The sequence below is a fragment of the Lepisosteus oculatus genome, chromosome 19 (genome assembly GCF_040954835.1).
Source record: "Lepisosteus oculatus isolate fLepOcu1 chromosome 19, fLepOcu1.hap2, whole genome shotgun sequence".
Lineage (NCBI taxonomy): Eukaryota > Metazoa > Chordata > Actinopteri > Semionotiformes > Lepisosteidae > Lepisosteus > Lepisosteus oculatus.
This window is the reverse complement of record NC_090714.1, coordinates 16,341,434-16,366,318: the sequence shown is the minus strand read 5'-3', so window position 1 is coordinate 16,366,318 and position 24,885 is coordinate 16,341,434. Positions and strand designations below refer to the sequence as shown.

General features: G+C 50.1%; 2 protein-coding genes across 13 annotated transcripts in view; one reads left to right on the top strand and one right to left on the bottom strand.

Annotated features, from left to right (window-relative positions):
• lyrm1 (LYR motif containing 1) overlaps positions 1–3,179 on the bottom strand; it is an 8,786-nt gene extending 5,607 nt beyond the window's left edge. For 3 of the 9 annotated variants that reach the window (XM_015360219.2, XM_006637333.3, XM_015360216.2), the window contains exons 1-3: positions 3,072–3,179; positions 2,571–2,817; positions 683–841 (exon numbers count right to left, since the gene is read on the bottom strand). In XM_015360219.2, the coding sequence (XP_015215705.1) occupies positions 683–841; positions 2,571–2,573 (162 nt within the window). In that variant the 5' untranslated portion in view covers positions 2,574–2,817; positions 3,072–3,179. The other 6 variants (XM_015360222.2, XM_015360221.2, XM_015360220.2 and 3 more) reach the window with 6 other exon arrangements.
• On the top strand, positions 3,179–24,885 carry dcun1d3 (defective in cullin neddylation 1 domain containing 3). Of its 4 annotated transcripts, none has more exons than XM_069180713.1 (5): positions 3,179–3,520; positions 3,729–3,844; positions 11,906–11,988; positions 15,018–15,552; positions 23,664–24,885. In XM_069180713.1, exons 4-5 carry the CDS (start codon positions 15,113–15,115, stop codon positions 24,148–24,150), a joined length of 927 nt encoding a protein of 308 aa, XP_069036814.1. In that variant the 5' UTR covers positions 3,179–3,520; positions 3,729–3,844; positions 11,906–11,988; positions 15,018–15,112; the 3' UTR covers positions 24,151–24,885. The 4 variants fall into 4 exon arrangements, with proteins under 4 accessions (XP_069036814.1, XP_069036815.1, XP_069036816.1 ...); XM_069180714.1 differs by having other exon boundaries at positions 15,015–15,552; XM_069180715.1 differs by lacking the exons at positions 3,179–3,520; positions 3,729–3,844 and adding an exon at positions 7,999–8,498.

The window sequence follows — 24,885 nt, the reverse complement described above, 5'->3', positions numbered from 1 at the left end:
ACTGGGTCCAGCGGGATGCTAACTCTCCATCAGTCCATGTGTTTCCACTGTGGACATTCGGAAACTGAAGGTACAGAGACACAGATCCCTGCCTGTACCCTACTGTCACTGAAGCAGATGAGCTCTGGAAGCTCAGAGCATCTGAAATATCCCCTTAATTGGTTAATTAACCATTGAATTCAAAAGCGATTTTGAAGGAGAAGCCCAAGTAATGAGCTGGCAACAGGCAACGAGGTCAGGGGTTCCCAGTCCTGCTCTTTAGGTTTTCTACGTCAGTTTAATTTAAATGAGAAATAGCTCTTCACAGGGGAGAAGTATTTAATTGATAAACTGAGGTTGACCTGGCCCAATCTGCGCCACCTTCGCAGCCACAAAATGTCGATTTAAGCAGCTTCAGAAATCCTGCTGGATTTCTAGGTTCCAGCTGGAGGTCAGTGGTTTTCATCCAACCACACGCCCACGCCCCGTGGGAGACAGGGGCGCCGAAGTCGGGTCTGTGGACCCTGAACATCTGGAGTGGACAATTCCAGTTCTGGTTTATACCCCACCTGAGCCCTTAATTACATAATTGAACTTATTTGCTTAATGGGACAAGCTGAAGCCTTTCCTCGTGCTCGGTGAGCTGCAGGTTGATCCCACTGGACAGCGGCCCCTGAGGACACCAGTGCCCCTTTGCTCTTACCTGCTTGTTCTGCCTGAACAGTGTCCTGGCCTCCTGGGTGATGTAGCTCCTCTCGGTGCTGGTGTCCTGGGACAAGCCGGACTGAGCCTGCCAGCTGCGCGCGATCCGGAGCACCCGGCGGTACAGAGACAGCACCTCCTGCCTCGCTGCGGCCATCGCCTGGACCGGTCAGAGACACGAAGCCTCAGAAATTCATGCCATTAGTATATATTCATCCCTGGGGCGACACATTGTTACACACAACAGAGCAGCCGCCATAGTGAACCAGCAATCCCACTGCATTGTAGGGGAGAATGGGAGAAATCTCTTCACCAGCGGAGGTAAGGGGGAATTTAGGGAGGCCAGACTGTTCCAAGCCACGAACTGAATTTAGTCGGGAACCCAGAATTAACATTCATTTCCTCGCTCTGCATTCTGGGTTTTATTCCAGCTGAGCTCTCCATTAGTGAAGCTAACTCAACCTTGCATTCAGCTTCTTGCTTGCTTTTCATTTCAGAAACACCGTGCTGCAGAAATACTGCCTTAGCAAACAAAGCTCCTTGCACTCTCTCCTAAAGTTGCATATTAAGCATCTGATCAATTATTGACATATCAACAGCCACTTAATTATGTCCAGACACAGGTGTGAATAACACTGTCTCACACACCCACAAAAGAGCAACTGTGCCCTGCAGAAGATTAGCTGCTACCATTTCACATGTAGGTGTGTGGAAATTACTTCAGAGCTGATAATTAGCAGCCCCATCCAACTTACATTTCCACACAAAAAAACAGTATTAATTGACTACTGATCATATAGTCTAATAAACTGGAATGAAAACCGGGAGACACAGGTCTTGCAGCCGCAGTGTTGAGACCCAATATCCCATAACAGTGATTCCCAATCCCAGTCCTGGGTTACCCCTGTGTCACCTGGATTATAACCCACCAGAGAATTTGTTAGTTTGGCTCTTCCAGCTCTTCCATTGAAGTGAACTGAACTATTTGCTTGTATTTTTTAAACAGTTTACACCCTTAAACAGTGGAATGAGGTTAGGAATCAGCACGGAACCTGTGGCAGGCACTGGGTTTCAGAACTTCTCTCTTTCAGGGTTGTTGTTTCACTGATGTGGCTGAATCTCACCTGTGGGCCAGTGGAGCACCAAGAACTCACCATGAGTGTTTAAAAGCCTCATCCCCACGCCTTTCACTGATAAACAACAAGAGATGTTTTAAAAACACCTACAGAGGAGCCATTTCAATCCAAAATGGATTTCTGGGGAAGTTGTGTACATAAAGGAAGTTATTTGTAAATTCTAAGTACATCACACTTTCAAAAATCAATCAATTTAGACCAATTAAGGATTCAGTCACCTTATTTCATGAAGATCTCTGTTGGAATGAAACCAGAAGACACAGTTTGGCTCCAGAAACAGGACTGGGAAATTCAGTCCCAGAGGAAAGTCTGCTGACTTTCTGTCGAACTGGCAGTTTCACTGTACTAAACGCAAACATAAATACACCAGCAAGTGGGACAAGAAAAGCTGAATTTCTCAGAGTCTCTTAATGACAACATTAGTGTGCGCAGACCCGTGAGATATTTTGAATCCCAGTGATAAAACATGGTGGGAGAGGACAGAAAGCCACGGTCGGCCGGAAAGGGCGAAGCGACACTCGATAACGAGAAAGGGTGATGTGTCATGATTGCCTGCGGTGCTTTCACTAGTTCCCTCACAGCGTGTCGGATCTGTTATTAATCAGCACTTCCGGGTATTCTGGGAACTCTGCGAGAGAAACTGCTCTCGAGGAGAAAGAATAAATCGGACGGTTTGATTTGACAACTGGAATATGGGGGGAGGGGGCATGAAAAATCAAAATAAATTGCTGAAACACAGCTATGAACACTTGCCATTTAGCTATCTCGTCTTCAACTGCACAGGCCGATAAGAAGTTAGCAGAGCAACAGAAATCAGGGTCAAATTTTCGTAAGAATCCCAAAAGTAACAAATATTCCTGATACCTTTCGATGACTCCAGAGCACACCCTGATGATTGACAACTGATTATTAACTTTCTACATACAATCCTAAAGGGAACTCTTCAACCCCGAAATATATTTTCTGGTAGAAGCAGTGATGCGTCATCAACAGGTTACACCTAAAAGAGAATTACATACAATAAGCGTTGGGGCACAGCAGTTCAATTAAGTATTGCTTAACAGCAAGAACACCCACCTCTTTAAAGAGGAGTATTTTATCAAGACTTACATAAGGCTAAGGCAAGAGCAACAAGGATAAACGAGAAAAATGAACAACTTTAAAACGAGCCACATGAAGAAGTTATCGATGCGTTCGTAACGAAACAAAATATTAATTTGAAAGGGATAGTATTAGCTTCCCATGTCCACCAACCTTAGCTGTCCTCATTCAAGGCAAAACACAGGCGACGTACCCACTCCCGTCGCTCCCATGATGACGACAGCGGTTTGTGCGCTCACGCTTTTGTGACGTAGTGCGCAGGCAGCTGAGCCCCTTGGCCGCAGCGATGGGCTGCAGGAAGTGATGCAGGGAAAATTCCCATTAATATCCACTCAATAGAGAGAGAGAGGGGTAAAAAAAAAAACGTAAAGAAAGTCCTTAATCACGGACAGGCTTTTCCAAGTTATCGCCTGGACAACACCAGCGAAAGGTTAAAACATCCGAGAGTTGGGGTGTTGTTTAAAAAGTCGAAAGGGGATTATCAAATCGAGGAGAGCTGTTGTGTGTCGTTGGTTTTTGCCTGTGTGGGGCTGTTAAACCTTCCTTTATTATAGGAAGTGATGATTGCCTGTTTCACAATAATTTCACTGTCTGTTTAAAAGGTGAGGAGATCGTGCAACAATTTCAGTCCTACCGTGTTGTTGTTGTGTGTACTTTTTTTCGGGAGTTTTTATTCAGTGCGATCGAAAGGAAATTGCGTGGTTTTGTTTTGTTGGTGTGTGTGTGTGTTTTTTTTTTACGGAGCGACCGCGATCGAATATGGTCAAGGGATTTTGTTTCGGATTATTTATTTATTGGTTTTCTTTTGAGATCACGTTGTGACAGAGGACCCGGACCGGCGTTAGCAGCCGTTTGCGGTTCCTGCCACCCAGCTGCGCCGATCGGTGGAGTTTGTGAACCGAGCCTGCCGGGGAGTTCAGCACCAGGTAAGTTCATCAGCTGCTTCATGTCCCCGCTGTGTCGAAGAATAACGTTTATCTTCATGACAATAGACTCGACTCAGCGCGATGCTCTTGTCCCTCACCTGCCCCCCCTAAAAAATCTCGAACAAACAAGTAAACTAATTAAAGAGTAACCGAACAGAGAGAGATCGATTGTGTTATCGTTACGGCTTGGAGATCTGTAGCAGTGTGCGGTGATTATACCGCATTTACATGAACGACTGTGCTGTGAGTAGTCGGATAGATACTCATTTTTGTCCGTGCATTCATTTCTAGTAGGAGTCCGATCTTTAATTTATTGTTGATTTGAAGTCGAGTCCCGGCAGCTGTTAGGATTGCTTGTCTAGCGTGTTGTGGGGCGCTAGATGCAGAAAAGTCTCTCTCGGTGGGGGAGGGCTCCGATTACACCTACCTCTGGGAGCCCTGTAGTGAAGTTTTAATTAGTCTGCTCACCGCCGTGTGGTCAGCGTGGGCTTTCACACGCTGTGTCCGAGAGCTGAGCCCACAGAGTAAGGCTACACCATAAGAGGCTAGTCCCTGCCTCTGGCTGTGTAGCGGTCTCTCTGACAACCGAGCTGCACTTTCTGGCTAGTGAGCAACCGAAGACAGGTCTTGTGATAACCCTTACTGCAGCTACAGTATCTGCAATCTGAATTGAAGCTATCAGTAACGCGTACATGGACGCTGTGTAAATGGAGTGTTTAACCGAGGTGGGCTTTTAAACCCGTGAGGGTGGCACTAGACTGCAAACCAGGCTAAATCTGCTTAGGCAAAAAAACACTCTAATGCGTTCTGGGGGCAGGACTGATACGCTCCCAATATATATCCCAAATATATATGCATGTGATGAAAGGATAGTGTGTAGCCCGCAGTGAAGAATACTGGAGTATGAGCACAGCAGTGGTTAGGGTTTGAGTCTGTGTGGGCACTGCTGTTGTACCCTGGACAGGGCTCTTCACGCGTAAGGGTCCAGTGAACGTGCTGTATACACTGTACACAGGCACAAGACTCGGTCACTTCGGAAAGAAATGTCAGCCAGACAGATTCACGGGGGTCCTGTCTTGGTGTTGTCTTCAGGGCCTCAGTAGCTGTGCCTGTCTTTTATCCGAGCACGAGGCGTAGATCAGATCCGATCCTGCACAGTTGAGCTCTGTAGGGTAGGATGTGTCTCTGGGTCCGGCCCAGCCGCTCGGCAGGGAGAGAGAGATGGGATCGTGTTCAGCCAGCTTGCTGAATGGAGAAAGCTGCATTACAGCAGGGATGGGGATGTGGCTTCAGTTTGTTGCAAACTGTACTGATCAGGGGCTGACATTTCCACAGCTGCGAAGACCTGTATCTGATCCATTCTGCCTGTCCTGTGGAGGATCTCCTTTAGCAGAGGTCAGGGATACCGATACACAGGGCAGGGAGCAGCAGCATGCCTGTGTCATGATGGACACGTCCGCCCCTCAGGAGCTACGGTTCACCAGCCAGCTGCTTTCTGTTGGAAACCTTTGGGGGGAAATTTGGAGAAGGCTCCACAGCCGAAACGTTGTGTTTCTTTTCTTCTCCTTTCGGTGTGGAATAAACCTTAACTTGTTCCTCCGTGACATTTGTCTGATGTTCACAGCTCAGAGAGCAGCTTTGACACATGGTTTGTGTGCAGCAGTGGATGAACATCTGGTGTGTTAAAGTTAGCCGTCTTTATGTGTACTGATGCTGATGTTTGCAGTGAGTGTGAAGCTGTAGTGATTATCATATTCCAAGGAGGTTGGAATTGGGAGCCACATCAGCATCTGGCTGAGGTTCATTCCACACTGAGAAGTTACAAGAGGAAAGGCAGAATTCCAGCTGGGGAGTCTTGTTCAGGTGTGTGGAGGTGATAAATTGCGATGGACCAGTGCAGAATGTTTGTTGGAGAGCCTTGATGAGGCTTTGAGCCACACTGGCCGAAATCTTAAGCTTTGCGGGAAGCTGACAGAAGCGAAGATGAGCAGCGTCTTGTGTCGTGTGAGTTTGATCGCCGCACAGCTGGGCGCCGCGGTCCGTCTCCCTGAGGTGCTGTAGATTAACAGGAGGTGAGCACCGCTAAGCTCCACACAGCGTGACGGCCGGCTTGCTGTTCTTCACGATCTGGTTATCCTCGTTTTTTTAAGAACTGCGTGTCGCGAGGTGGGCCGTTCACAGGCTGTTGGAGGTTCCAGAAACGGCTCTAGAAGGGGATATTCCTGTTCCATCGTGTCGCCCTGTCTCGGCTGTTTTTGACACATCCACGAAAGGGAACTGGCCTTTAATGGGATTAGGTTGGGCGCACTTTTCTACCCCTCTGGCACTGAGGTGGAGCTCGCCAGCTGTCGTCTTTTCATCTGTAGGCTGCTGCTGTGGTGTCAGTCCGGCGAAAACATCGCTGGTTTTAGTTTGACTTCTTGTCTTTATCTGAAACAGCGGTGCTTGGACAAAAAGCAGGCTCCGTCTGAGAAGGGAATGCGGCCTCCTCCCCAGGAGTGACTGGCGGGGCTCGGTTCTGTCAGCCCGGAGCTCCGACTCTCTCTCTCTCTGCGAGATGCCGTCAGGTCTCGGAGGGTCTCGGGGGACGTGGCCAGCAGGTTGGGATTGCGGACCGAGTGTCGTCTTGCTTCCAGTGGCTGGTGGGAAACCAGCCAGAGGCAGCGGCCAGGCCGGGCCAGGCCAGCCTGCTAAATCTCATAGAGATCACCCCAGGGCCCAGACACCCCCAGGCGCAAGGTTGGCCCTGCTGACCGCCTTCCAGTTCAGTGATTCGCACTGCAAACAAAAACCCAGCGCCAGAGACTTTTGCGACAGCTCTTCGTGGCAGTAAGCTGTGATGCGAGATGGGTGAAAATTCTGGTCTGCGGTTCGGATGCAGAGGTTGGGAGACGCAACTCTGTTTTTTTTATTTTTCGAGGGTCGGACAGAATTGGCACCGATGCGTACGTTTCAAACCACAAAGAAAGTAAAAATGTGCATGGTGATGTGTAAAAACTCCAATTTACATCACAAAACGGGCAGAATTTCCAGGTATGCAGAGCACCATATTACTGTCATTGTCTGCATTCAGAACAAGGCAACAGAAATGCCGGTGGTGTGAAGTGGCCCCATTACCTTGTAAACAAGCAGGCTTCTGGTTCCACATCTTTTAATCCAAATCCGACTTTGAGACAGCCTACAAATACTTCTTTCTTGTTAACTCTGCATGCAGATCACGGTGGAACATTCCTGCAGTGAAATGTCTGCTGCACAACCTGTGCTTATTCACTCGTACATCGTCTTGCGTCAGTCATTATGGTGACTAGTGACCAGGAAGGGCAGTTGTTGTGAACTCTCGCACTCGCCCGTGGCAAGGCCAGGACTTTGCACCAACATGGCAACTGACAGTACATTCACCAAGTTCACTAATTGTGTGCTGAATTCAGAATCTGTCAAATTTAGCGATACCGTAAGTTAATTTATTTTTTGTTGCCAAGGTTTAATAACTATTCTTAAAAACTGGGGCTGCAGGTCCCCTTTAAATGAGCCAGAAACTTTATATACGAGGTATTGTGTCAACAGCGAGTCCCAGTTTCTCGGTGTCACACCGACCAGAACGTGGCGACCCGGTCCTTCTCTCGTCATTTCGTCACCCCCGGCACGGTGAGGCCCCTTGCTAACACGTCAGACGTCCCGCTCGTGGGACCGGAGGAGAATGGCTCAGTGTCGTGATTTAGTAATACTAGAATTGCAGCCTGGACAAAGAAGAAACAGGACTCCAGCTCTGCAGGACTGGTGGAACGCCTGTTTTGTGGTGAGGAGTAGGTGCCGAAAGTGGTGTTTGGGGACGAACGTACACAGACACTCGTAAACAGGGGTTTCAAAGTCACATCCTGAAAGCCCTGCTCTCCTCTAGCTTTTACCCCAGCCTGAGCAGTCGATTAAACTGTTAACCTCATTATCATCTAAATTATGCACATGTAGACTTCTTCTTAAGGAATTTTGCTGTTGATTGCAAATTCACTGCCTATAGATCACCTCAGAGCCTGCCTCCTGCTTAGAAGTGCTAGCTAATTAAGTAATTAGACCAGCTCTTTAACTGAGAACGTGGGTGGAACACATGCCAGAAGACACCAGGCCCTCCAGGGGCTCAGTCTGAGAGCCCTGCTCATAGGCTAAAGGAATCGGAAAGCTCTGAGGCTCAATCATATCCATCCGCTGGGCTTGTCGGTCACTGATTCTAAACCTTTGACCTTCAGAACAGCTTTCTGTTTGTATGCCCAACCAGTGGAAACCCACCATGAGGTGTTCGATTTGCAGTTTCTGACTAATCCGTCGGGGTTAGAGGATTGACTGTGCTGTTTAGTTATACGGGGACTAGGGCTGTAGGGCTCGTTAGCCATACATGAAGTGAAATTCCCTCTCGTTTTCCTGTGATTCTTAAGAGGTGACATATGTGTCGCTGGTCTGCGTTCAGCCCAGTGGCTTCATGCGTTGCTTTGCTCTGCTTGCTGTCTGAGCGCTGTTAGGTCTCCTCTCCTTCTTCGTTGTGCCGGTGGGCTTGTTTTCCGTTCTCTTCCCCGTTTTGTTCAGCGCTGGGGTTTGGTTCCTGGCCGTGCAGGTTGGTGCGAAGTTTGGGAGCTCGTCTTCGATGTGACTCGCAGGAATCCAGGTAAAAAAATGGCCCCATTGCCGTTGAGACTAATGAGGTTTTCTGAAGTTGGGAGCTGCGTGCGAAATTCAGCTGCGCGGGGTGAGATTTCACACCTGTCGTTGCTGCCTTCTGCTGCAGAAGAACAAAAGGAGGGTTGGGGGAGCGTGGAGGTGTCTGTTTTGAGAAGTCCTCTGTGGAACTGCTAGGGAGCTCGGCACAGGCGAGCTGGTATTCTTTCTGAGCTGGCAGAACTTTGTGATCTTGTGCGCACGGTTCCTACACGGAGAGCCCCGCTGCGCCCGGCCTGCCACCCGAGACCGCTTCAGTCTTGACGAGCGATCGGTTCCGCGCAGCAGGTGAGAGCCTGGCTGGTATGAAAACGAGAAAACAGGACCCAGGTGTCCAGGTCTGTAAGTCGTCGGTGGGTGGCCGTTCAGGTTGGCCTTAGCTGCAGTCTGATTTGTAGCATGGCTTTTTCTCCACAGAAATGTCAGATGTATAGACTGGGGAACAGGACGGGACCATTGCAGAGCTGATGTGATGCTGGGATTCGTGTGGGCTGTAGTTATAGTGAATGCAAGGGCGCTGGGCTCCCTGATACACCTTGAGCCATAGCCAGTCAGACCTGTTCCCGGGATTTCATTTATTGTGAATATAATTGACTGAGCAGCCAAGGAAGGGATTGGAACTGCTTCTAGGGACTGACCACAAGTTTAGGATACCCCACCTCTCGGCATGTATCTTCCTGAAACAAGACTGGAGATATCCCTGTTGCCATTTCTGAATTCTTCTAGCGAAGCTATGCCTTGCGAGTGCAGCTTGACTTTCTTTTTGGTTTTCCAGCGCTGACCTGGTTCCTGGCCAGACAAGTAGGTGGTTGGTTTGTCCCTCCGGTCACTGTCCAGTGCAGGGCACAAGGCTTTGCCGATACTATCTCCCGGGAAAAGATGCATTGAAGTTTGCGGCTGCAGCGGAGTGCCAGAGGAGGTGTTGGACAGAGTGGCTGTGCTGTGGTTTAGCAGATCAGGCCCTGGATGTTAAGGGCTGTGCCAGCCTCCTGCCAGGGCCACCAGCTGGGTGGCAGCCTTGTGGAGGTGTGGAGTGGGCTGCCGGAGTGCTTCAGGGCACCACCGTGATGACCTCTGACCTCTTGCCCTCAGCAGTGACGTAATGGGAACTGCTGGGGACTTCAGGACTCCGGCAGCAGGCGTTCTCAGTTTCCCAGTCCGAGCTCCTGCCTCCGGTCTGGCGTTTGACTTGCTGTGAGGTGAGCTGGAGTCATCTGGAGTCGAGGTGCTTTGTTTGGGGGGTGTGGCGGAGTCCTTCGCAGAAACCTCGCGGTTTCTTGGGCCTGTCCACAGACCTGCTAATAATAAAACAGGCACACCACAAGGGGAAACAGGAGCCGAGAGGGAGGGCATTGAGGCCACAGCTCGCTGCAGTCTGGCTGTTCACTGCTCTGTAGGAACGTCACCGGCACAGCGGTGCAGCTGCAGCTGACGACAGGATGTTCCAGGATCTTCTCGGACCCTCGTAGCTTTTCCAAGCAGGCTTTAGCCCATCAGGCAAGATTCGTCTTGACTGAGAGTTCAGGTCGCTTTTGGAATCTTCTTCAAGGAGGGGAAAGCTAGGACAAAGAGGGGCCTGCAAGTCGAAGTGTGTCGAAAATACAGTAGCTTGAAATTTCCCAGAACGTTAAGTGATGGGAGGTGCTTGGAATTTCTGTATACAGCTCCCTGCTGCTCCCTGAACACGCCTAACGGCACATAACCGTCAGAAGCAGTTTTCATCTGACAGCACCTTTCAGGTGAGGCAGCAGCACGATTATGTCCAGAAGTAAAGGGAATACGCTGGTGAGCTGTGATTTTGGAGGTTGTGAAAATAGAGAGAGAGAGAGAACATCCCAGAGGAAGTGAACCCCAACTCCGGGTCTTCAGGAAAACCTTGCAAGCTTGCACCTGACTGTAAGGGAATGTGGGAGACCCCAGGAGCGTTTGGCCACGGAGTGATCTTGCCGCCTGTCCGTGTTTCTGCACTCTTTCTCCCTTCATCCTCATCGTTTGCCTCACAGCATATGGCAGGTTTTCCTTAAAAAATGTGTCCACGAGACTTCAGCGTGTTCGATGTGTGTAAAGTTGCCCCATTTTTTTTTTTGCAGTGCACAGCCTGGTCTTAAACAGGTTTTGCACTAGAGTTTTGTTTTGAAATCCCACTTTGTTAAGTGATGTAGCTCGATTCTGTGTGGATTTCACATTATGTATCAGAGTGGGGGTAACGTGAGGCATCTGGCGTCTGGATTGGGAATGAAAAGAGGAGGAGAAACAGCGTGGGAAGTTCTGGAATCTGTCAGAACAGGAACCATTTGTTGGCCACACCCCAGTCACCTCCTTTCTCCCCCTTTTCTGGGGGTTCATACTCTGGCCACGAGCACGTGTGGCCAAGAGGTGAAAGGTCACAGCCCGAGCTGACCGTCAGAAACAGGCATGAGCAGCCCTGAGTCAAATTAAGCCAACTGGAATTCCCTGTAGCTCCTGAGATCAAATGCCATTCAACGCGGATCTCTCCAAGTGTGAATTAGTATTATTTAGCACAGTCCTGATTGATCACATCTCAAAAGATACGGAGACAGAGATGTCCTAAAGCTAATTGCATGTGCAAAGAAATCCAGTGGGGTTTCATTGTGTTTGGTGAAGACTGTTTGGCTTCTTATGTTTTTTTATGTGTGTTTATTTTTAATTGCTGCTTTTAAACAACAATCTCAAAGCAATTTTGATGACCTTCAGAAGCTTCAGAGGGCTTTTTTTCTGCCAAATTGCTGCTCTTTGGCTGCACAGTTGGCCAGACTGGGGTCTTCTAGAGATTACACAGTCTTGTGTCCTTGGGTCAGGATTCCACCTCATGCATCAAGAAGAAGTTCTGTTCTGTGGCCTTTGCATTAATGCAGCACCCCATTGCATTTGCACTGTGCATTTTTAGTTTTTTATCAGCACTCTAAGCATAGTCTGAGCACAGGAGCATCCTGCTGAATTTTGGTGCTCTAATGAGTAGTTCAGTAGGCTGTAAAGATAATATACAATTTCTTTAACTATACAGGGTGTAATTTATGAAAGCATTAGTCTGCCAAACACAGTTTTTCAGTGTGGTGTGTGAAAGGAGAAACTCCGAGTTATGCTTAGCAGGGGGGAGAAAACATCATTGTTCATTTCAAGCCACAGTACTTCTTTTTAACCACTTCCCACTTTGTGTCATTAGAACTATTTATTATTCCTTTCCAGGAATAAAAAAAGATGTTGCTGGAAAGTCCTGGATTATTTGATTCTTAAAAGAAATGCAAATTTCCTGCCATTTAAAAAAAAAAAACCTCTTGTTTAGCACTGTGGATCAAAGCCAAGACTGATGGTGATGAGGTGTTCTGTGTCTTTCAGCGTTGCGGATGAAAACCTGAGCTGACTGGTGTGCACTGATGTTCTCTCCCACCCGCGCCAGGGATACGTTCTGAGACCCTTTTGTAAGTAACAGCTTCATTTTTGTTTCATTCTTCCTTGTCTTCAAAGCTTGCGGACTAAAAGCCAACTCGTTACCCAATCTGTTAACAACACTAAAGCAAGTCATCCTGTAACACTGCATTTGCAGATCTGAGACACACGCACAAATCTGGAGAAGTGCTGCTCTCTTTCAGAAGCTGGAAGGTTGCCCAGCAGCATGTGTGTCTATTTAACTGCTACCATATTGAAACCCAAATGATTTAAACCCTACTGTTGTCCTTTGCTTTGGCGTTCAGCTGTGTTTAAGGGGGTGCCTTTTCTCCAGTCTGCCTTCCACGGTGTCATTGGACTGGAACAAGCAGCAGCTCAGTATGGGTTAGCGTTGCTGTCTGTCTGGAAGAACTCAGGGGGCATCTCACCTCTCCAGCCCTTTTTGTGTAAGATTTGCAGTTATTGCTGTAGAGGCATGTTGCACACAGGAAGGGGTTAAAAAAAGAACCTCATTTCCTCAGTGGAGGGTTACACGTTTGCTTTTCAAAAGATGCAGAAAGCTGGTGAAGCTGATTAGAAGAAGCTGCAGGTCACTGGAGGAATTTCCCACTCTGCAGGTGTCTGTGCAGCGGTGGGCACAGTTCTGCTTTGCTATAGAGCTGTTTCCCCATTACTGTCAGGGAAATTTGTCGAGACACGGGTGACCCAGTCAGAGTTAGCATCTCGGGGCACAGAAGATCAACACCCTGGCCGTCTTGGACACGGTCACCAGTGTTTTTTAAAACACCAGGCCTTCTCTGTGAGGACGTGCCGATCCTGTATTTTTCCTTAGAGAATTTCTTAAAGGAAAATAAAAAAAAACAAATCAAAATCTCCTGGTTAACATTTGCTGTACTCAACAGGGGAGTTTGGAGTCTAAATGGTTTTTTTTTCATGGATTGATCACTTTCAGACACTTGTGTGAAGCAGAAACTAAACAGCCTTCAGTGCAGCGCGGGTCAGGGGGAGGGGGTGACGAGCTGACTTCTTGGCGATGGAGTAATAGTTTTGTTTCTGCTTTTGAAGAATGAGTAATCCTGAAACACGGTGAACGAGCCACTCGCCCGCCAGGGACGGGGGGGAGCTCGAAAGCTGTCTGGCTGCTGGGTGACTCTGTGGAGGAGGCGCTGCGGCCTGGAGCGGGTTTGAGAGTACAGAAAGTGCTCAGGGCTGTGGCTGAATTGGCTTTGCTGCGAATTGTGCCCCTTGGAACATTGGTTTTGTCCATCTGGGAAACAGCATTAAGATATGAGCAACTGAACCTTTCCAAGTTCCTGTGCTGCCCTGTTACTGCAGACTTCCTCCTGATACAGCAGGTTGCGGCTATGAGATCACAGCAGGATTTCTCGCCACCTTTTGCTTTTAAGAATATTCCACTCGAGCATTCAATGGTGCAAAACTGTGTGTGTTTTTCAGCAAGGAAGCTGTGGGCTTCTGTTGCCCTGTGTTTCCCAGCTCCTGCTCTGTGGCAGGGCGGAGTGAGGATTCTGAGAAACGCGGAAGTTATGCTGTATCAACCTCAGCTCACCAGCCTGGGGCAGGGCAGCCGCGAGAGAGGAATCTTCTCTCAGCTCGACTGTCTGGCGTCTTGATTTTTATCCAAGCGTGTTTTCGTGGGGCCAGGAAGCAGGGATTCCAGCCCTTGTGTTTGGTCATGAAGGCTGGAGGCCTGGACCTGCTGCTGGGCGAGGGCTCTTCCTGACCAGTGTTGGCTGTTATGTTCAGGGGCCCCGGAGCAGAGCTGAAATCAGCCACCTGTCCGTGCAGCTGTTGCCGGTGCAGAGGCGCCCCCCAGTGGCGCACAAGTAAGGCATGTACATACCTGACAGCGTACCTCCAGACCGCATGGATTCCACTCAGTTACGAGTCTGAAGCATGTTTGCAGAGGGGACCGTCTGAGAAAATGCGTTAATGCAGAGAGCTGCGGGCAGGGGTCTCGCCAGCTTGTCAAATCATCATAGTTCTCGTGTCATCTGCACGCTGACTTGTACGTTATGTCTCGCCCCCTCACACTGTTTCAGCTTTGTCAAAAACAGAATTGATTGCATTCATAGGGATGTGCTGAAGGCAGGGGGGTATTGTGATCACATTTGGGAAGTCTGTAAAGGAACAAAATACATTAAGATGTATTAACACAGCTATCTCAGCACTAGAAACAATAGGCTGATTAGCCGAATTAATACTACACATGGTTTCACACAAAATGTTACAGTGACTGACATGCATGCAATGCTCGGTTAAATATTTAGAGATTTTGTGCAACCAGGGATTTCATGTTCTTGTAGTAAAATACAAATGTGCGTACCTTTGTGTATATGCAAAGATACTCCTAAATGGTAAATCATTCACAGTCCAATAGATATGCCAAACATGAGTAGCTGTATATCTGCAAATGAGGCCACATCTTTTGCCCTGCAGAAGTCTCTAGTCCCAGCTTGACTGTACCTGTTCATGGTGCCCTGATAATGAGTTCTCCTCCTCGTGGAATCGGTTGCAACAGAGTGCACTGTGAGGAAAGACAGGATTTTTACACAGGACACCCGCAGCATTTGTGACTTTTAGAATTAGTTATAATATTATTTACTCATGGGTCATAGTGCTTTGGCTGCTCACAATGGGTTTCTTAGTGCTATTTGGACATTAAGGTCAGAGTGGCAGTAGGTCCACTTCTGACTGTTGACTTGAAGGGGGCGGAGCCTGTTTCCTAGTTGCCAGTTCTGGGTGTTGACCTGAAGGGGGCGGAGCCTGTTCCCTAGTTGCCAGTTCTGGGTGTTGACCTGAAGGGGGCGGAGCCTGTCCCCTAGTTGCCAGTTCTGGGTGTTGACCTGAAGGGGGCGGGGCCAGTTCCCTAGTTGCCAGTTCTGGGTGTTGACCTGAAGGGGGCGGAGCCTGTCCCCTAGTTGCCAGTTCTGGGTGTTGACCTGAAGGGGGCGGAGCCTGTCCCCTAGTTGCCAGTTCTGGGTGTTGACCTGAAGGGGGCGGAGCCTGTTCCCTGACCTGTGCTGTGTTCCTCTCTCAGCAGCACCCGATGGCATGTGGAGGTGCGTGCTGATTCAGCAGCAGCGGTGTTGGACGAGAGGCGGCCGGTCCTGAAGGAGGGGAGACCGCTCCATCACCATGGGTCAGTGCGTCACCAAGTGCAAGAACCCGTCGTCCTCGCTGGGCAGCAAGAGCGGCGACAAGGAGCCCGGCGGCAAGTCGCAGGGCAAGAAGGGCGGAGGGGGCGGGCACAAGGAGGAGCCCGGGCCCGTGTGCGGCAAGGCCTCGGGGGACCTGCTGGCCAACGGCACCAAGAAGATGGCAGTGGCGGCGGAGCCGACGCAGCTGCCCGCGCCCTCGGGGGACACCCGCCAGGAGGAGCTGCTCTCCAACGGCGAGGAGTTCTCCCTGCCGCGCATCGAGGAGCTCTTCCGCTGCTACAAGGACGAGCAGGACGATGCCATCCTGGAGGAGGGCATGGAGCGCTTCTGCAATGACCTGTGCGTGGACCCCGCGGAGTTCAGGGTGCTGGTGCTGGCCTGGAAGTTCCAGGCTGCCACCATGTGCAAGTTTACAAGGTGAGCGGCTCTTCCCGGACCCTCGGCGCTCGTGCCCAGCCGCGATGCTCTCCAGCCGGGTGTGGGCGGTCCCGAGACCGATTGAGGTGGCCCGTCGCGGCACGAGAGTGCTTTCCAAGAGCAGTTGTGTGTGGCAGCCTGTCCGGCAGCCTGCGGAGCTGAAGACCAGGCGTGTTGTCGTGTGCCACCGGTGGTAATCGCAGTGCATGTGAGCAGCAGAGGCTCTTCCCCGTTCTGACATGAGCACTCACCCGTATTGTGCAGACGGAGCTGTGAGTGTGCTGGTGTCACAGGTTAACAACACAGTTCTGTCTTTTCTGACAATGGCGTGGTCAGTGTATGGGCTGACCTCTGCGGAGTCTACAAGACAATCGCCGCTGCCAGGAAATGCCAGGAAGTGAGAGCTCCCCAGTCTTGCGTCTCCTGACTGTATATTTTTTGTCCCCATCGCTATGATGGAAGGAGCTTGTGGGGTTTCTTGTGTACGCTGCAGTGAGCTAATAATAGCCCAGTGTTGCTGACTGCTGCAAAAGACAAGCAGGAAACACCTTTGTCTCAGTGTAGGTAAGTGCACCACTTCAGAAAAGCCAACTGTTAAACCACAGAATTCTTTTAAAGCACAAAGAAACGGTGCCACTTGTTTTTCTGATGTCAGTTTCACAAAGCACTTAAACGTTGGTGCGTTGCAAAGAGAAAGAGGTTTGGAAGCCATCTGCTGCGTACAGCGTTAAAAGCCTGTATTGTTTCCTGAGCTACATTGATTTTTCTTCTTGCCGTTGGCGTGAGATCCCTTCGGGTCTGGCCAGGAGAGAGAACGGCCCAGCCTGCAGCGAGGGGCTCCCGGCAGTCTCCTCTCCTCGCCTCCTCCGCTCTTCAGCTCCTAAGCTCCGTTAAACACGAGCTGTAATCCGGGCATTAGCCCGCGGTACTCCTCCCGGAGGCCTGCCGTACGGAGAGCCTGGCGCCCGTCGCGTATGTGCCCAGCAGAAAAGCTGTTTCTCCAGCCAGGCAGGACTGCGGCTGCTTGTGCTGAACCGCAGCGCTTGGAGGAGTTGGGCCCTCCACTGGGGCTGGCGACACGGCCACCCAAAACATTTGTATGTAGTTGACAAATCTCAACATATTGAAGCCCCTTCCTTGGCTCAGGGAAAACTTCTACAAATCTAATATTAAGGGGTTTACTGCTTTAAGGGAGGCGTCTAGTCTTCGGTCCCGAGCGTGCGGTTTTCCCTCTGGCTGGTTTTTGTTTCTTCCTTTTTTTTAAGTGAACAGATGAGTCAGCCACGCTCTGACTCGGGTTCGAGTGGGCAGCTGCGTCAGCATGTGTTGGCTGCGAAGGAGCAAGTAAAGGTTAATTCCCCGCGGGAAACCGGAAAGAGGAAACCCACTTTTGTTTTCGGCTGTGGAGCGTTCTTCAGGCCTGCTGGAGGTCTCCTTCCTGCTTTTTCGCTCTCCTGCTCACTCCTGTTACTTTAATGGCAGCTGTGATTGAAAGGCTTGATTTGAGGAAGGGGGGGGGTATATCCATACTTCATTTACATTCCTGGATCCGTCGCTGGAGGGAAAGACGCTTGAACTCGAATGAACTTTTACTCCCCTTGGAGGGATTGTTTTACACAGCAAGAGTATGACAGTAATACAGTGCAATACCATGATGCAAAACCACATTCAGCAGCAATCAGAACTCCATAAGATTACATCATATCAATCATAATCCATAAGATAAAAAAAAACAGTTAGCTCGTAAAGAGTGTAAAAACCAATAATAATATTCCTACCGTGACTTTTTTTAATTGTTCATCAATTACATGCTTTTAGGTAAAAGGAAGTAAATGCTCTCTCAGGCTTTATACAGGGGACCTGGAACCTCCACCCGGTGGGCAGGGGAGTATATTCTAACAGGAGCAGATGAGAGGGGTCCCTTAAGGTTTAATGTGCAAGATTAATAATATCCCGCTCCATCAGACATATTATTGAGCCCAAAGATACATCAGTATTCTTGCTACTTTGTAGGCAGTTCACCGCCCTTTACTAACAGATCGAGTCATTGGATTTGAGTTTTGAAGTAAGCCGATGTTACCTTGTGCTCATCCTGTGGTTAGAATTGTTGTTTGTTTTTTTTTCATCGAAATGGCATTTCTTAACGATGCTGATGTCCTTCACAGCTGACACTGCATGATGTGCTTTCTGCATGCTTGCACTTAAATTGCTTCCCGATGACTCCGGTACCCGCCATTGGAAGATTAAAGCCTGCGCTGTCAAACCACATTAAATGTAGAGATAAATATTGACTAGGAGAGAGGTGCACTGTGTTTAAATCCAGGACACTGTGGCTCTGAAGGGGAAGTGGAGCAGTGTGGCAGTTTAATCACAGTGTCAGAGGGAGAAGCAGGAGGCTGCAGGACTTGTCTGTGCAGGGCCAGCAATCATGGGGCTGTGCGCCCACGACTGTAATCCCTGGGCATTGTCTGTCATCGCTGAGCGCTGAACACGCATGGAGATGCAGTGCTTTGCAGATGAATGGGGAAGAAACATTGCTTCAGATCATTTGGGTTTGCTTTTAATTTTTGCAAAGTTTCCCAGAAATTGCTTAGTTTTTACAAAACCCACAATCTCCTCACTTCTGGGAATTTGCCTTACAGGCCCCCTGTGGAGAAACATTGTTTGCCCACTGTCCTGTATCGGATGAAGAGGTCTGTGATGACATAAATGCTTTTAGGAAAAATAACATGTCTGTGTGCTAGTTAGGTGGCGCCATTATTTTTTGCACCTCTTAAAATCTGCAGTGTTTTTTTTCTTAGGTGAGTGTTCTAGTCAATCAAATGGCGTATTGCATGAGAAGAGTTTAAAATACAAGCCATGCGTTTCACTCCACCAGTAGAGATCAGGCAAGGGGAAAGTGAGGCACAAGGTGGTGAGCACAGCTCCTGTTGTGCCTGGGAGGTCTCTCTGTGCCAGCACAGCCAGACACTGGAAATGCATCTTTCTCCTGGGATCAAAGTCAATAGAATGGATTAGAGGGGGTCTGATGTGGGATAATCGCTGGAACCGGAAACTACGTCAGGTGCTCACAGATTGTACTTCTTGCCCCATGAGTCTCCCTGCGTCCAGTGTGCAACCAGATCTTTACCACATCTTACAAAGAACTGGTTTCTTCTTTGTTCTTCTGGCTCATTTTCGGTTAATACTGTTCAGCACAGTTTGCTGTTTATGCATACCTGAGGACACTAGAGAAGAGTAGCAGAAACGAGGTTCTAAAATCTTCTTGTCCCAGGTTTCCTCCAGCAGTACACGGCCACAACCTGATGAGTAAACTTGTGAATTTCCTTTTCTGCAATGCTTTGAAATTCCGCTGTAATTCGCCAGTGCAGTCTGCAGCTCTGCTGCCAAGCCTACACGAAAATATTTGGCCGTGGCTCAAGATGAACTACAAAGACGCTTCTCTGTCCTGTGAGGTGTATTTATAGTCATTGCTGCTGGAATGCTGGAGGCATTATCTGTGTAGTGTTTCTGCAGCGATGTGGGGTGTGCACCCTGGCACCCAAGGCCCGCCCTGTAACAACACCTGCTGGCACGCAGGGGCTTCACAGGTTCACCTCCAGCTGTTAAGGTGGAGTCCTTTCTGCCCCCAGTGTGAGCCGTCACAGATGCTGTACAGTAGCAGTTTTTCTAAATCTCGTCTTGCGGTTCGTGAAAGCTCCGCACGTTATCTGCTTAGTGCTGCAGCCCGGAATCCTTACAGGAACTGTGTACTCCTCTCTCCTCTCTCATGTGACGCCATGCGTAGATGCAGTTGGGTGGGTCGTTTGAAGAGGCTCACGGTTCGGACCCCAGCTCTTTCTGTCTGCTTGCTTTGTGCTGAGGCATAGGAGAGCCCCAGTCCCAACAGTGATCTCCGCTCTGTGAAGGTCAAGCTGCACACAGGTTGAGGCTCCTAGGAGCTCCCAGACCACCCAGTCTTCAGGGACGCCCCACTAGTTGTGACTCACAGTGATATCGCTTACCTGCTGGTCACCCCTCTAATATCCATTTCCTCCTCTTCAACGGGCGAGATTCCTGGACGGGAGAGGTGGACGGTGGCTGACCTGGCACAGTCAGGGATGAAACTGCAGCTCCGTTTGATTAGCTTTTCCAGCTGAAATATTTATACTGTGTAAGTCCCCCACAGGGTCGGTAATTCTCTCTGCCAGGGGCCTCCTGCTGACTGCTTCCACAGAAAGAGCACTGCAATTAAAAACCCCAGACCAATCTCATCAAACGCTGTTCGCACAAAGGGTCCAGCACACACTGGCTCGTACAGTGGGTTTGTGCTGAATGCCATTCTGGGTTCAACAAACGCACCAACAGCTCCACACTCACGGGCCTAGCTCTCGTTGTTTAAGAAACAATAATCCCAGCCCGCTAAATAGCAGATCAGATGGAGAAGTGGTTTCATTTTAATTAAGGGGGAAATTCAGGAATTTGTTCATGTTGGAAGGACAGACTGGAAGTGGGGTTAACAACCTGCTTTTACGAACTGATCTTTAATGACCCCAGGAAGTGGCGACTGTCTCTCCTGAAGGTCAACACCTCCTACAGCACTCTGTCCCCAATCGCCAACTGCAAATTCCTTCGGGCCCAGAAAGAAAAGCGCCAACTACTGGTCCATTAGCACCTCCTGCAGCAGCAACCTGGTCTTGTGTAGTGGTCTCCTGTCTCGGTACTGACCTCGCCCAGCTCTGTTTCCAAGAGCTGACAAGATCAGGCTACAAAGTGGCATCGCTGCTGTTTGTTCATGAGAGCTGCCCAGTTTGGTAAAGCTCTTCTTCCCCATTATGTGAAACATTGTGAGACCTGGTCACTGTGGGGCTTCAACCAATTAAACCACAAAGCCAGCAAAACAACCTTCCCCCAGTAGACTTGTTAAAGAGATGCCCTTAGCAACCCGGTATATTTAGGTACAGAGCGCACGTCAGTGTAATAATGAACACGCCTGTAGTCTGATCTGTTTGTATAGAATCTGTTGCATTCGTCCAGCAAGATGTAAAGAGTTTGCTTCATTGCAGCGAGGGTGGGGATGGGAAGAGGGAGTTTTGGGGACTTGGAGTGGGACTGCTCCTTGAACGCTGGCTTTGTCTTCTTAGAAAGGAATGGGATTTTGCGCAGCTCTGGAAGTGTGGTTTGGCAGGCAGGGGGCTCTGATGTTGGCGCCTGTCAAGTACCCAAGGGCACGCAAAGCTGTGAATTGTAAAGCTTGTCCACTATTGAGGCTCTTACAGGTGTTTGGAACCAGACACAGAGGCCACAAGAGCACAGTGCAGACACAGTCATCCATACATCCCTGGCCTGCAGCTCACGAGAGCACAGGGCAGACACACTCATCCCTGGCCTGCAGCTCACAAGAGCACAGGGCAGACACGTTCATCCCTGGCCTGCAGCTCACAAGAGCACAGGGCAGACACGTTCATCCCTGGCCTGCAGTCACGAGAGCACAGGGCAGACACGTTCATCCCTGGCCTGCAGCTCACAAGAGCACAGGGCAGACACGTTCATCCCTGGTCTGCAGCTCACAAGAGCACAGGGCAGACACACTCATCCCTGGCCTGCAGCTCACAAGAGCACAGGGCAGACACGTTCATCCCTGGCCTGCAGCTCACAAGAGCACAGGGCAGACACGTTCATCCCTGGCCTGCAGCTCACAAGAGCACAGGGCAGACACGTTCATCCCTGGCCTGCAGCTCACAAGAGCACAGGGCAGACACGTTCATCCCTGGTCTGCAGCTCACAAGAGCACAGGGCAGACACGTTCATCCCTGGTCTGCAGCTCACAAGAGCACAGGGCAGACACGTTCATCCCTGGCCTGCAGCTCACAAGAGCACAGGGCAGACACGTTCATCCCTGGTCTGCAGCTCACAAGAGCACAGGGCAGACACGTTCATCCCTGGCCCGCAGCTCACAAGAGCACAGGGCAGACACGTTCATCCCTGGTCTGCAGCTCACAAGAGCACAGGGCAGACACGTTCATCCCTGGCCTGCAGCTCACAAGAGCACAGGGCAGACACGTTCATCCCTGGTCTGCAGCTCACAAGAGCACAGGGCAGACACGTTCATCCCTGGCCCGCAGCTCACAAGAGCACAGGGCAGACACGTTCATCCCTGGCCTGCAGCTCACGAGAGCACAGGGCAGACACGTTCATCCCTGGCCTGCAGCTCACAAGAGCACAGGGCAGACACGTTCATCCCTGGCCTGCAGCTCACAAGAGCACAGGGCAGACACGTTCATCCCTGGCCTGCAGCTCACAAGAGCACAGGGCAGACACGTTCATCCCTGGCCTGCAGCTCACAAGAGCACAGGGCAGACACACCCATCCCTGGCCTGCAGCTCACAAGAGCACATGGAAGACACACTCATCCCTGGCCTGCAGCTCACAAATATCAGCGCACGTGTGTTTGCGAAGGGCAGACAAGGACAGATGCCAGGGGTTTCTGTGAATAATGGTGGTGGTCAGATTCTGTGGTGCAGTGCCCATGCAGCACTTTTGAAGACGAGGCGGCGCAGCCTGTGGTTTTAACTCCCAGATGGCAACATTACTTTTCTGCCACTGAGGACAGAAACCTCATGTGCTTTGTCTTCTCCTAGTTTGGCCTGAAGCTACAGCTGAAAATATACTGTAGTTCATGCCCAGAGTGGGTTTCTTGTCAGCTTTTGTTGGTGACCTGTGCTTGGGGTCCTGCTTCTTACCACAGGTGCAGCACTCTGTTCTTAGCTCCGACACTTTACACAAAGAAGCCAGATCTTTTAGAGCAAGATCATGGTGCACCACAGCACCTGGGCAGAACGGCGCTATCACTGAGCCTGGCACCACTAATATATCGGATTTACAAATGAGCGGCGTTCACATCACAGATAATTTCTTCCTTCTGATGCTGTGCAAAGTAGGGGGGGGGTATCTGTGTTTTCTTGTAAGCCAGTCCTCTTCAGTAACGGCTCTGTGTAGCATTGTCTGCCTTGCAGATCCTCTGCCACATGAAACGGTACGGCACTCTTTGAATGTGCAGTGACTCTGATCCCCCAAGCCCCACCATCTGCTTGTGGAATCAATGGTATTTTAATTGCTCTGTGGTTCCTGCTTCGCTCTGATTAGAGCTTGCAGCCTGTGTCTCAGGGAGCCGTGATCAAGTCGCGGCTTTTACAACTCTGTGCCGTTCTGCCTCTGCCCTACTTAATCACCTCCTAACTTCAGGTAAAGAGCCGAAACTGGTCTGCGTCAGTCTCAGGGAGAAGACGCGTATTCAATACACAGGATGTGGCGAGATCTTTTTTTTTTTTTTACATGCATGTTCAGTGAAGGTGGTATTCATCCGCCTTGCGTCTCGGAATCTATCTATACATCTTGGAGAGGTTGTTGTGCTACACGGGTTTTGGGAAGGGTGTCGTCTTGTTTTCCTGTGCGAGAAACCTCAAGACGCGGTTTTAAAGGTCTCGGCGCGTGTGGCTGGCGCCGCTGTTACGGCACAGAACTGGATGAGAAATGTGAAGTTTGTTTTTCATGTTGGGTTTGCGATGTGGGGCGGTGGGAGTCTTGAATGAGCAGTGTCACCCGTGTGAGCGTGAATCTGTCACTCATCTGTCCAATCCCACAATCCCATGGAGCGGGCTTTGCCTCTTCAGTAGGCAGCATGCCTCTCCTTTACGGTACAAGTGTGCAAGTTCATTGTGTGTGCAGAGGTCAGGATGTCTAGGGAAACAAATGTGTTTTGTTTTTTTTTCCCTCATCGCCAACATGAAATCTGTTGTAGACGAATCTGGAGTATTTAAAAGCTTAGCAATCTCCCTTTCCCAGCCGCACTGAAAACACAGAATAAGTGGTCTGCGGATGGGTCACTCTACAGAGCCTTTGGAGAGAGTGGCTGTATATCTCCGGCAGGTCCGATTTGAGAAAGCACAGGCTTCCCGGCCCACTAGTGTCCTGCAGCTGTTGACGAGGGATTTGACCAGCCTCTGCAAGGTCACAGACATCTCGCGGGAATTTTCAGATGCTGCTAGGATGTCAAGTGCTTGATCCAGGAGTGCTGTGCGGCTTCTTAACGCAGTGTGTGTCTTTCTGCCCCTCTGTGCTCCCGACGGCAGGAAGGAGTTTGTGGAGGGCTGCAAGGCCATCAGGGCGGACAGCCTGGAGGGGATCCACGCGCGCTTCCCCTGCCTGCTGCGCGAGGCCCAGGCGGAGGAGCAGTTCAAGGACCTGTACCGCTTCACCTTCCAGTTCGGGCTGGACTCGGAGGAGGGCCAGCGGTCACTGCACCGCGACATCGCCATCGCGCTCTGGCGGCTGGTCTTCACCCAGAACACGCCCTGCATCCTGGAGCGCTGGCTGGACTTCCTGACGGAGAACCCGTCGGGCGTGAAGGGCATCTCCCGGGACACGTGGAACATGTTCCTCAACTTTACTCAGGTGATCGGGCCCGACCTCGGCAACTACAGCGAGGACGAGGCCTGGCCCAGCCTCTTCGACACCTTCGTGGAGTGGGAGATGGAGAGGAGGAGGAAGGAGGAGAGGAGGAGCGCAGCGGCGCTGGAGCAGCTGGACAGGGGGAGCGAGGGGGGGGGCGCCGACTGAGCCCGTCCGCCTGCAGGAGAGGGGAGAGGGGCCTAGTAAACTCTGGATCTCTGAAAACTCCGATGAAGATTAACGTTATTGTTCCTATTATTATTATTGTTGTTGTTGTTATTATTATTATTATTATTATTATTATTATTATTATGATTGTTTTTTTTTTCCTCTCTTTTATTTTCGAGGGACAGGGGTGGGGTTTTAATCTCTCCAGCACCTGCGTATGCCTTGTGTTTTTCGAAAGGGCTCCAAAAATACTGTATGGTTTTTTTCCCCCCAGGCACTTTTTTTAAAAAATTAATTTAATTTCTTTTTTTTAATGGGTTTGGTTTTAAAAAAAAAAAATCGGACACGCGCCGCCCCCAGCCCCCAATCCCCCCCCCCACCCCCACACTGGCTCCTCCGTCTCTCCCTCCCGGGTCACTCAGACCCCTCTCGCCGGCCCAGACTGACCAACGGACCGCCCAGCCTCCTGGCTCCCCTCCGCTCTCGCCCGTCCTGTTCCTCCTGTGTCCGTTCTGGAAAGGGTTTGGTATTCCGGTCACTACAGTGCCAGAGCTCGTGTGTTTTCGGGGGGGCGGGGGGGGGCAGTCCTGTACCTGGTGGTATAGTGCCGTTTACAACCCGCCACAGCGGCTCCCGTCTTCTGTTTTTTGGGTTTTGTTTCTTTTTTTTTTTAATATAAAAAAAAATGCAGTGGTTTATATTAAAAAAAAATAAAACAGTGTTAATCATTTAAAA